At 54.5% G+C, this 12,384-nt stretch overlaps 1 protein-coding gene across 5 annotated transcripts in view; it reads left to right on the top strand.

The window, feature by feature from the left end:
- LOC125960021 (fibronectin type-III domain-containing protein 3A) overlaps window positions 1-12,384 on the top strand; it is a 48,153-nt gene that overhangs the window by 4,034 nt on the left and 31,735 nt on the right. For 3 of the 5 annotated variants that reach the window (XM_049693117.1, XM_049693118.1, XM_049693116.1), the window contains one exon: window positions 1-1,632. This exon is cut by the window's left edge. In XM_049693117.1, the coding sequence (XP_049549074.1) occupies window positions 630-1,632 (1,003 nt within the window). In that variant the 5' untranslated portion in view covers window positions 1-629. Of the gene's footprint in view, window positions 1,633-10,258; window positions 10,554-10,611; window positions 11,413-12,384 lie in introns of those variants that run through there. The other 2 variants (XM_049693119.1, XM_049693120.1) reach the window with 2 other exon arrangements.

Raw genomic sequence — 12,384 nt, 5'->3', positions numbered from 1 at the left:
GCTGTCATCACCAACCCGGTCATCCGGTAGCGGCAAACCGTGTAACAACGCATTCGTCGCAGCACCGCCGCCTACTGTGCTGTATTCTGCGTTTGGTGGTATCCAACCGGGCGGTGTAAGTGGAACCACGACGACGACGACGACGAATTGGCGTAGGCGGTGGACATCGCACGACACAGGTTGACACGGGGAGTATCGGCGCTATCTCCAGTGCTGGGTGGTGCTTACTACTCCAGACTGCCTCTCCACCTCCAACACATCCAGCGGATCGCGCGTAATTAGACAATCACTAGCGAGCTAGAGAGAGCGAGCGAGCGAGTGAGAGAGAGAGACAGGGTGCGTGTCGTCCTGTTGTGTAAGTGTTTGTGCGCGTTCCCTCTCCCCCGTAGGACGATCGCGGTATCGCGGCACACAACGCGCGTTTGGGCTAGCGGGCCGCCCGGCCAGTATCGTGTCAACTGCGGTCGCGTTTCTGCCTCCTTTCCACTACTGTTTAAGAGGACGCCGCGCGTAGTGGTTCCCGAGGGCATCGTTGTACATCTTTTTCCTCGAGCACGCGGGCTAACAGAACCGACGAAATCACGGAGAGAGACGGTAGAGCAGGTGCCATCCGCAAAACCCGATTTTCGATGGTAAAGGCACCTGTATTGTCGACCGCTTCACGGCAGCAGCAGCAGCAGCAGCAGCAGCAGCAGCAGAAGGCACAGTGCCCGAAGGAGATCATCCATCAGCCGGTCACGGTGGGCTCGCAGGCGCAGCCGGTGCTGATCCACCACCATACGCACCAGCCGCCTCAGCCTCAGCCGCAGCAGCAGCACCAGCAGCAGCATCCGCAGCAACAGCCGCCACCGCCACAGCCACAGCCACTGTTCAGCTACCCACCACCACTGGCGGGCACCACGACCACGGCCTACTACCCGATCGTGAGCAACGTGAGCGCCGTCACGGTGAAGAAACAGCATCGCCGGAGTGCAGCGGCACAGATGAGCGGTGAGGGACCACCGGGAGGAGGGACCGGTGCCGCTGGCGGGGGCCTGCTGGTCACGAAAACGGCCACCAGTGCGGCGATCGCCGTGGTCGCACCGACCGCCCGTAATGTGCTCAGCAGCTGTGCCACGTCGGCAGCGACGGCCGCCGCCGCCGTCGTCGCTAGTGGCTCGACAACGGTGGTCGGTGGTGGACAAGCGCAGCAGCAGCAGCAGCAGCAACCGCAAATCCTCACGCTGACTCCGACTGGAGCCGTTGCGGCCGGTATGAAGGCGACCGGCGCGACGTTGCAACATCAGCGCATCCAATCGCTCCATCACATCCACCATCACCATCATCACCAGCTCATCAACGGGATGCCGGGACCGGCACAAGCAGCACAAGCAGCTCAGGCACAGGCCCTAGCACCCGGTGGAACCGTAACGACAGCACACAACGCAACGGCTGCCGCTGCTGCTGCGGCTGCGGCTGCGGCTGCTGCGTGGCCCGTCGTAGAGCCGGTGTTCCACTTCGGGCCAGGATTCGAGCTGCAGAGGCGCCCTTACTGTCCAGCTCATACACCATCGGAGCACGTGGTCCTGTTTCACGTCCGGCCAGGCGTTTCCGTCACCTTCCAGATTGCGGGCAATCGCGAAACGATTTCAGGTAAGTGCACCCCACAAGCTATCTGTTTCCAACCGGGAACACCTAATACCATAAAGCCGACCAAGTACACTCTCTCTCACTCACACACACACGCACACACGAATGGTCCTGATTATCTTATGGGGTTTAGTTCCGTTTCGTTCCCGTTCCCGTTCGGTCAGTTAGTCATTCCGCGCTAGACCAAAGCCAAACAACGTCGGCACTCGGATAAGCAAAGGTGGAAACGGGTGGGTGATAGCAGCTGGGGATTTTATCGGAACACAATTCGGTTTGATGACAATTTGCATTAACCGTCGAGACCTAAGACTCCGCCCGGCCGGTCACCGCTCGCTGGAGGTGATTAATAATGATCTCCGTTTGTTGAAGGGGCAGCCAGTAAGCAAATCAGCCAGAATAAGGTTTCCGCTGGTCGCTAGTAGCAGCAGGTCGTTGTACTTCGTAGCTTTGCGTTAGCAAAAACACGTGCCTCGGACACGGATATTGAGGGCCACCTGATGATGATGATGATGATGATGATGACGGTGTATTGGCGATGGTAGACTGGCGAGAACTTTATGCGATTAATTCCCTGCTGGTCTCTGTGGCCTGGGTGTGTTGATTGGAGACCCTGAATTTTGCGGACCTGAATGATAAAGCGGAATTAAGCACCTACAGAACCACCCACCCAGGTCGGCGTGTTTTGGGGTGGAGGGGGTGAAATATTTAAAACAACCTTTTTGATCATCTCTCTCTCTCTCTCTCTCACTCACCCTGCCTTGCCACCTGATCCGGGGGCGGTGGTTGATCCTGGAATTTGATTTTCAAATGACGCATTTCGGTCCGGTCCGGTCCGTTGTTTGTCTATTCAAGCCCACGGGACGAGAGGGAGCTGACCAGCAACGCCGGACCACCGGGACCTGGAAAGACTCGAATCTACGCTTTTATCGGAGTATTCATTTGACCTTAGCATGATCTGGTGGTGCAACCGTCGGGAGATGGTGGTTTGCGGTGAATTGCAAATAATAGAAGAAAAAAAACAACAAATTTGTGTAAATCCGTCTCGCACTCGTCCGGACCATCCCGTCGCCGGAATAACGCTTAGAGCGTGAAGAGACGCCTTCATCTCATTTGAATGGGAAAGCTTAGCTTAGAGCGCACCAGCTATTAATGCAGCCCATTTCCCATGAGTCAACGAATTTGCGTGCGTCATTCCGGAGCTTCAGAACACTCCCTACCCCAAATCGAACCGCGGATCGTCGACGAGCAGAAGGTGAAAACGCTTTCTTTCGCTTTCATCACACAGCGAGTGAGTCCCCTGGCCAACCGTTCGTCTGGGATGGTGGATTCGCGACAGACGGCATGACGACGACGTCATCGGTTGATAGGCCTGACCGATAACGGCTTGAAGTACACGCTGGATACGGCTCTTCGCGCTAAGCCGGCCGGTCAGCCAACCGGCTGGCCACACGGTAGGGACTATCGTAGATATCATGCACCATGTTGTACAAAGCCGCTCGTTCGCCAGCAGACCAGCCGGCCATAAACACACCATTTCACGCTTTGATGGCGTATTAACTGCTGATAACTGCATCGCCGGGGTTCGGTCCGGCGCTCTGTCGGACTTGCGTCACATCCGCCTATCGGGGCGGTGGCTGGCGGGCGGGCGGCGCGGTGGACTGGTTGTTGTTCCGATAACGACGACCACCGAGAGCCACCACGTTATCATCACAACGTCCACAAGAACATCGGGACCGAGTGAGTGAGTGAGTGAGTGTATGATAAATTGATGCTCGCTGCGACGGACGAGCGGTCGGTCCGGTTCGGTTCGGTTATCGACAGCCCATCGACACGACATGCCAAGAAGCGATGGGGGGGTGGGGGGGGGGGGGGGTGGGAACACGTGGCGACGGGCATGGATGTATCCGGCGGTGCGGTTGCTGGGCCGCCTGGGGTTTAATTTGTTGAACTAAAATCGTAATGAATTTGACCTTCGGTTTCTATTCAAATCGTTGCCCCTCCGCCGGCCGGCTGTTTTGCAGGCATCTGTGGAATCATCCCGACAAGTGGACGGAACGCGGATACATCACCTTCCCTCTCTCTCTCTCTCTCTCTCTCTCTCTCTCTCTTTGGCTCTTTCTCTCTGCATGTATTGCAATCGATCGGCATTGAGAGTGATGATGCGCTCCGTACCGACCGACGCGTGAACATGTTTCCATCTCGTTAAGGAAGATAAATTACGCCGATCATGTATCGCTTCGCGGGCGCGCGCGTCCGTCCCCTATATTGGGACCGACGAGAGGCAGCGATACTGTTTCTAGCCGCTGGCCGCGCGATGCTTTACAATGTGTTTCTATTAAACATTTCCTTCATTTGGATGGAAGCGTTCGTCAAGCGTGTGACATGCGCGGTCACGACGCGGTGGAAGATGGGAGAAAGTGTCTCCTAAGTGCGGAACGTGCGGTGTCGGGGTGTCAATTCCCATTTACGGAAGGCACATTATGATTCTCGTACCATCGGAGACAAGTGTCGCGACGCGAAAGAAGATGACGTCGACGACGACGACGACGCTTCCCGTGTCGCGGAAACGATGGTCACGGAAGTGGCCTTGAATGTTGGAACAGCGCATTCCCACCACTTGCCAAGGTTGCCGCCAGAGACTGAGACGTGAGGGCTTAAAATCAAAATATGCATCGCATGCAGCAGCTATGCAAACTCCAGCAGTGCATACTCGCATTTATGGTCTCGGTTTATGGATGCGAATGGCAAATGTGCGTCGCAATCGCATCATGGGTCAGTTAAGCTTTTCCGCCTTCAAATGGCTTCCCGCCGGCTTCATCGCTGTCCGGCTTGTGTCCGGCCGGACCTGCGCTGATGTCCCTCGAAGCGGCAGCAACGTCCGTAGCTGTTGCCTTCTCCTTCCCAGTCAGTGTGCGAAACGAAACAATGAAGAGAAGGCGCCTCTGCGTTGTACCCACGATTCAACGTTGAAGACGACGACGACGACGGCGTCGCTGACGAAAACGGTTTTGATGCATTTTTCTGCCATACGGATGAGGAGCCTGTTGCAGTCGGGGTGGGTTTTTGGTGGGGCGAACATTTTCCTGCACTGCAACACTCCGCGCCCTCCGCCCTAGAACGCAGCAGAGCGCCTGAAGAGAGTTCTCGCGTGTGCAGCAGAACAAGCGAAGAACTCGTAAAAAATAATTGTTTTCTTGCCGCGCTGGATGGCAAATAAAGGGCATTGTCCCTGGACGGACCTGCTGGAGCTGCCAAGATGTGGTTCTGGCGCGGTGCAGGGTTCATGAAGCACCATGAGAGTATAGAAAATATTGAGAACATCATGTTTGAACATCTTCGTCCCTGATGGTGTAAACTGTAGAATTTGGTTTGGCGATTTCTGTAATAATGTCGTTATCAAAATGACAATCGCATTCGATTCCTTTTTAAAACCCGTAATGCTCTCACAACGCCGGTTCCAGCAGCACCAGCGTAATTCCCAGAAACGGTATTAAAGATGGATGCTGTGCATCATCGCGGTTTATACCGTTTTATCGATACACCTTGTGGACCCCTTGGATCCTGTGGTTCTTCGATGGGACTTGGATGAAAATTGATCTCGACACCACCGGCGGCGTGCATTGGTCTCCTCTCCCTATCGGGGTGGTGGTGGTTGGGGCACCAGGGGAAATGGACCCATCAAAATATTATGTTTCCATGTCACGAACTTTCGCTCGTAATGTTCTTAAGACTATCTCTTGCTCCGTTCCCTCTTTGCTGGTACATGGCGGGCGCGCGCGCGCGCGAGTGTACACGTCCATATTGCTTGTCCCGGTGATGAGATGCGCCACCATCACCGGATGGTTGATGCGAACGGAGCTTATGGGAAAAGTTGAAAATGCTACTCTGGCGAGTCTTCGTTCAGACTCACCTTAAGAATCAATACCAGTATGCCATTGTGCTCCGTTCGTTATAAGAAACCAGATTTTTGTCTTCTGCACAGTATTGTGGAGGAAGATTGCAATTCTATCCTAACGAGTTCCATTCCTGCCTCGTCTATTGTGGCATTGTGTGGCGATAGTTTGCAATAAGCATTTCATGTTTTGTAAAGTTGCAGTTGCATTACGGTAGGATATGGGGGGTATCCTGTGGGATTCTGCAGCGCTGTATAGACAAAATCATACACTCTTGCGAGGCATAAGTTGATTTTATATTCATTGTGCGATGTTTAAAACACGTCTAACGTATTTAACATTATGCATTCTTGTTATGTCGAAGGGCACAACATTACCTCCATGCACTGTACGTGATGGATGACCTTTAAACGATGCGACATGAAAAAAAGAGATTGTGTGGGAAGTAGATATACTTCCTGGGAGAATTGAGAAACAAGGTAAGTACATCTCCTTACAATACACCCACCCCTTGTCGCCATGTCAGCTGATTTGTTCCAAATATTGAAACGTCAACCTCGCGCCTCGTGCGTACCGCACCCCGTTTCCAGATCTCCTGGGTTTTGATGGTCGCCCCCTTTTGCCGTTAAACGACCCACAAAAACCTTGATAATGGCCCGGGTTTGGCTCGGGTGTGTGCCATCGCTGGGCCACCATCTGGCCATGTTCGCCTTCTTGCGCCTTGCCCTGCCATTTGATACGCGTGCAATGGGTTCCTCAATGGGTGGGATTTTGGGCCTCAGGACACCGATAATGTTCGGTTGTCACGCTGCGATGTATATGTTACGGTCGTTCCCAGACCAGACCGCTTGTGCCTTATCTTATGCTGTTTTGCAGCATGCAGCATCCTTCACCTTTCAACACCACCGGAGAGCTGAAGTTATAAAGAGAAGGAGAGAGAGCTGCGAGGTAAAGTACATGAAAACAACGCTGAACAAATTCGAATATTGTCTCGTTGACAAGTTTATTTTGAGTAACCTCCTGCCCTCGCCCTCGCTCTCCTCGGTAAACCCCGGCAAACCATCGTACCGACGTCTCTCGAAACAGTAATCCCTCGCAGTGGGCTCATAACAGTTCCTGTTCATGCCTCCATTATCGCCGGTCGGCTCTTGTAGCTCTCTCTCTGTTGTTGTCAGCCACCAGCCGGGTCGGTTGAAGAAGGACCCTGCGCTACTTGGGGGCAAAAGAAGTGTCACCGTCACTGTCGCGCGCGATGCTACGAGGAGGAGGAAGAAATGAGGTCCACCCTCTCCACCCTCTGGTGCACCTTCTTAACCTCATTTCGAATTCAATTATTATTTTTTTTGCTTTTTACATTTTGCCTTACCGTTTCCCCGTCTGCTTGTTTACTTCCGATACAATTACTTGGCGGGCGAATGCATCGGAATCCTTCGAATGCGACAACCGACGTGCAGCACCGCGTCGTCCTGGTCCTGGTCCTCATCCCCGTTGGATACCACCCTTCCCGTTGGATGGGGTCGCTTGTTTGCAACCGGATCCCTCGTTGTTTGCGCGCAGCAGAGGCAACATAGTTGTCTCCGCCCTCAAGGACACACGGATAATTGTGCACGAATGCAGCTCGTGCATTGGCGTTCCGGTGGTTCCCGGCCACCACAACCCTTCGAGCGCCAACTCGCGCGGTGTGCGGAATTGCACACTTAAATGTACACATTTTATAGAAGCGATAGTTAATGTATCGAAATGCGAACGTTTTGCTCTCGAAGTGAGCAGCAGCAGCAGCAGCAGCAGCAGTGGCTTCTGAGAATGTCATTCGTTGGGGCTGTTGGATGTTGCTTCAGTCCGCCTCTCTTCCAGCGGATTACGGATGACTCGTCGTCGTCGTCGTCGTCGTCGTTGTCGTTGTACGTTTTTAATGCATCCTCTGTGCACAGCGCTGGTATTGGGCTGGGGTATGACCTGCTGGTGATAAAAGAGTGCGCGAGCAGCAAGCATCATTTCCTCGGATGCTGACGCTGGCGGTCGTACATGCGCCTCTGTCCACCGCGGAGGGAGGGCTTGTTGGTGATAATAAAACATTAACTCGACCATTCTGGCGATGGCGGAGAACAGTCTCGATCGCGAACACAAACTTACCAAGACGACGGCGACGACGACGATGACGACGACAACGACGAGCGCTCGCGCTACATAGCCCTTCACGTCCGCACCCGGGCACAAGAGAAGGAGACCGTCAAACTGCAGTTTACAATGTAAGACACTGGCACTGGACACTGGACACTGGTGTGTGCGCTGGTGAATGGTGGTGCTGTGGAGCTGGAATGCGGTGCAGATTAGACCCCCGGGTCGGGTCCCAGCAGCAGCAGCAGCAGCAGCAGAGTGAGAGTGATAGTTGCCGGCCGCTTGCTGGCTGGCTCCGGTTAGTTGTTGGCAAACTTCTTGGGATGAGTTCATGCAGCCAGAACACGCGCTCGCACACACAACACACCATGTACCACACCGACGGTGTGTGTGGTCAATTGGTCTTTGTTGGAGTGTGTTTTCCCTTCCCTTTAAACGGCCCCACTCTCCCCCAAGTCTGGATGTACTGCAGCAGCAGAGAACAAGGAACAAATGAAGCAACTCGGTGTCGTCGTCGTCGTCGTCGTCTGCACGTTGCACAAGTGGTGTGGTCACCATAGAGGTTGTTTTTCTTTTAATGGGTATGGAAAAAAATTAAAGTTTTCAGAACACCTTTTCGGAATGTCCTCACTGCGGCAGAAATTGACCTTCCAAGGACCGCAGGGGCCTCTTAAGCGCCGCGCCCGGTGATCAGTCACTGTTGACGTCCGCAACCAATAATCAATATTGGTTGGTTGGTTGGCTGGACGATTCATTGCGCTGGAATGCAGACTACAATGGGTGGCGCTGACATCATGGTGGGGTGTTGGTGGTGCACCAAACCAACCGACCGACCGATCATGTTGCGAGTGCGCCTGGTGCAGCGCACGAGACACAACACCAACACAACGATCGAGAGCCGGGGACTTGCTCTAGCGCACACTAGCGCCAACAATGTGATGTGTGCGCCTTCGATCGGTCGTACTTTCAACTGCGTGCGCCACGATGGTCGGTCGGTTGGTCGTGCGCCGCTCCAAATGTGTGTGCGTGTGTGCACGAGTGCGCGAGCGCACGCCGGTCATAAGTGATTATTCTGTCTAATTGAGTTCGAGTCAATTAGTCCACTAGCCCCTGTCGTCGGCGTCGTCGTCGTCGTCATTGGCGTCGTCGTGTGCGTTGACCAGGCAGGCAGACAAGCAGCCCAATGCCGAGAAGTGGTCAAGCCTTTTGCACGCCGAAGGAGCTCCTGGTGCTGCTGCTGCTACTGTGTGGTCTGTGCCAGTGTGATGTAATGGACCCTGTTTCAGGTGGCTGAACGGGTGTAGATCGGCTGCAGCTGGTTCACCTTCCATCTTGTGGTCTTATAGTCGATTCTCGAGATTGCGAAATTCATTGATTCGTTGATAGAATACGTCCGTAACGTCGAATGAAGGGGTGGATCGACTAATCATTCCGGCATTCCGTTCCGCTGCTTCCTGCCATTGAAAGGCGGATCGCAGCTTCGCCATGAACTCGCTTGAGCTGAGCTTTGAGCGCTTCCGATGCTGCCGATGAAAGTATGGAGCGGAGTGTCGTAAAGAAGGGAGGAAGAGCTATCTAGGGTCCGATATCCTAGGGCACACGCGCATTCCTTCACCAATACGCCCGAGCCCGGGGAGACGCTACGTCATTCATTCATCTTTCCCTTACAGTTAATGCCATCTTGGTCACTCCGGGGGCCCGTTTGACCTTTTTTTTTTGTTTGCTTCAAACAATCCCTAGGAATTCGGTCCCTTTCGTTCGCTCGTTCTCTCCTCTCTCTCTTCTGCGTTTAAGCCACATAGGCTTAAGAGGGTGTTCGTGTGGGCCTCGCCGTGGGTCTGTGGGTCTGTGGATCTGCCTAGCTGGCGCTGGCGGCCAGCGGCCCTCCCTACATAAGCTTCTTATGCGCGATGCGCGCACGGTTTTATGCGCTGAGTGCCCGTGTCGTGCGCGTGTGTGTATGCGTGCGTGCGCAGGACGGACACTCACCCTTCTTCTTCTGCGCCCGCATGCGATGCGATGCGATGCGCTGCGTCCGTTGTTGCTGCTGCCTGTCCCTTCCGCGCGCGCACACACACACACCCTCCACCCCATACAACGTTCGAATCCGGTATATTGTTGGTCCACATTATCTGGCTACGTGTCCATGACGAATCCGGATCCCTCTTCGACGCAGCAGCGGCGACGGCGGTGGTGGTTCCGCGTCTCATTTTTTCGTCGTCTCGGCTCGCAGCACGCAAAAATCTCTCCCTCGATCCTCTCGCGCTCTCGCGCTCTCCCTGACGATCGAGAGAGAGAGGCTTAAGCGGCCAGAGCATAGCGGCGACGGCGACGACGTCGTGGCCACAGCATAGAGCTCTCGCCGCTCCGATGGGTGGGATGATGACTTTTGAACATTGCGGTGCCAGAGAGTGTGTGTGTGTGTATGTATAATGCTCTCTGGTCTGGTGTGTGGCGTGTTGTGCCTTTTGGGAAAGCAGAGGACTGCACTCTCAATGGAGAAGCACTCACACGCAACGTGTTCTGTGTGTGCGCGGGCGCACGCTCCTACAACGCACGAACACACGGACAGAAATCCATCTCTGGGCTGGTCTGGTCTGGTCTGGCCTGGCTGGCCTGGCAAGGCGGCTGGTTACTTTCATTTCGCGTTCTCCTCGCTCTCACCGCCAGTTCCCGGAAAGATGCGTAGGATAGCGGACGCGGTCAGTGCAGCAGAGCCCCGTTTTCGTCGTCGTTCGTTCGTTCGTTGCTTTATACGATTCGTGGTGATCCGTCTGAGCTGAGAGAAAGAGAGAAAGAGAGAGCGAGTAGTAGTAGTGTCGTGAATCCGTGAATCCGTGAATTGAACCAGAAACTGTTTGAATTTGAATAGCGAGAATAGCGTGCGTGCGTGCGTACGTGCACGTAAAACGAGTAAGTGAAGCGTGTGGGGTGTAACGTGTGGTGCAATGTGTGGTGATCACGGTGGCGCTAGCAGATCCGGGATCATCCGCCGTGGCGCAGTGTGACACGGTTTCGAACTCATCGCGATCGCCATCAAAAAAAAAAAAACGGCGTCACGAACCTCTAGCGTTATAGCCAACGCGGCACGGTTACTAAGTAACGTGAAGCCACGCCAGCGAAGAGAGCACGAAAGATATCGTGAGATAGTCGCGCTCATCTCGCCGTCGCCATCGCCATCGCCATCATCATCATCATCATCATCATCCGTTTATCGTTGAGTCGTCGTCGCCGTCGTCGCCGTTGTCGTCGTCGAGCCGCGATTTCGATGTGCCGCTCCGCGGATGGAGTCACCGTCTTTTCGCGTCCACTAGCCTCCTCTTTCCGCACTTTCCGGCGCCCCTCAAACTCTACCAACTAACCGAACCCCGAGAGAGGGCGACTACAGTATAGTGGCGACAGCGCACAGAGCGCGCCCTGGTAGTTGTTGGTAGTGTTGGTGGTGGTAGTGGTTTCACTATTTGAATGCGATCCGCAGCATGATGCTGCTGCTGCTGCTGCTGCTGGGGGCTCCTGGTTTAGTGTAGTAGAGCAGCGCAGAGTAGTGTAGTGTGGTGTGGCGTTCGTTACTCGAATAATCTTTCGTTCGCTCGGTCGTGACAGAGAGTGTTGGCTGCTGCGGCCTACGTCGACGACGATCGCAGCTTCAGGTTCGCGATCAGTGCTACTTTGGCCGCCGTACCGCGCGCGATATAGAGAGGGAGAAAAACGCGGCGTGAGAATCGATCGTGCGGGGTCCGTCTTCTTGGTAGTGTAGAGCTGGCGCGCGCTGGTGTGTAGAGCTGGCCGGCCGGGGGTGGTAGGTGGTGCTGCTGCACTGCAGCACATCCCACCCAACCACCCACCGGCCCGGGGAAGGGGGGTGTCTCGTCGTGGCATGGAAAAGAGTTTGCAGTTTTTCCATTCCTTTCTCTCTCCCGCTTTTTACCTTCTTTCTGTTTTCCACTCCATTCTCTGCCTTTCTTTTAACACTGCTACGCACTCGAACACACGCGCACACACACGCACACAAACGTACACGCGTAAACGGGCCCGGAGTTCCCCGGGTGGGTGGGCGCAGCGTCAATTTTCTCTTTAAACTGAGGAATCCGTGCTGTTGGTTTGTTGGTGTCCTGCCGAGCGGCCCAGAATCCGAGAGAAGAACCGTCTGTCCGTCTGTCTATCGGTCTATCTGTCGGTCTGTCGGTCTGTGTGACGTGTGCGTCGTGTGATCGGAGTAACAAATGCCGCCGAAACGTGTCTTCTTCTGTTGTGTTCTGTCTTCTGTCGCTAGCAGCACCTTCCTTCCTGCCAGTGGATTCGACACTTGTGCATACACACAAACACACACACACGCGCGTCGTGGCCTGCATGGTTGGTGCATTCCCGGCATTTGGCCTTTCTTTGGTCATGAAGAGAATGCAAGAGTAAGAACGAGAGAACGAACACTGGAGGGTGCAACAGAAAGAGAGAGAGAGGGCAGAGCGAAGTGAGAGTGAATAAAAAGTGTGCCCGAATAATAAAACCCCCGAAAAAGTCAGCCAGCAGCATTCCGGCAGACAGCATCCGACAGAAAGAGAGAGAGACGGAGTGCAGCAGCCGTGATCCGGGATAGGAGAAAGAAGGGGTGGACATAGGGGGCAACAGAAGCGGAAAAGTGGGAAAAGTGGGAAGCGCAGTGGGAATGCATGCGTGTATGTGGTTGTGGGTCTCTGTGTGCGTACGTGTGTGTCCGTGCGTCCGTCCGTGAGTGCAGCAGTCAGTC

The sequence above is a fragment of the Anopheles darlingi genome, chromosome 2, assembly GCF_943734745.1.
Source record: "Anopheles darlingi chromosome 2, idAnoDarlMG_H_01, whole genome shotgun sequence".
In the NCBI taxonomy this organism is placed as follows: domain Eukaryota; kingdom Metazoa; phylum Arthropoda; class Insecta; order Diptera; family Culicidae; genus Anopheles; species Anopheles darlingi.
The sequence above is the reverse complement of the archived record's forward strand: the minus strand, read 5'-3'. Positions and strand labels throughout refer to the sequence as shown.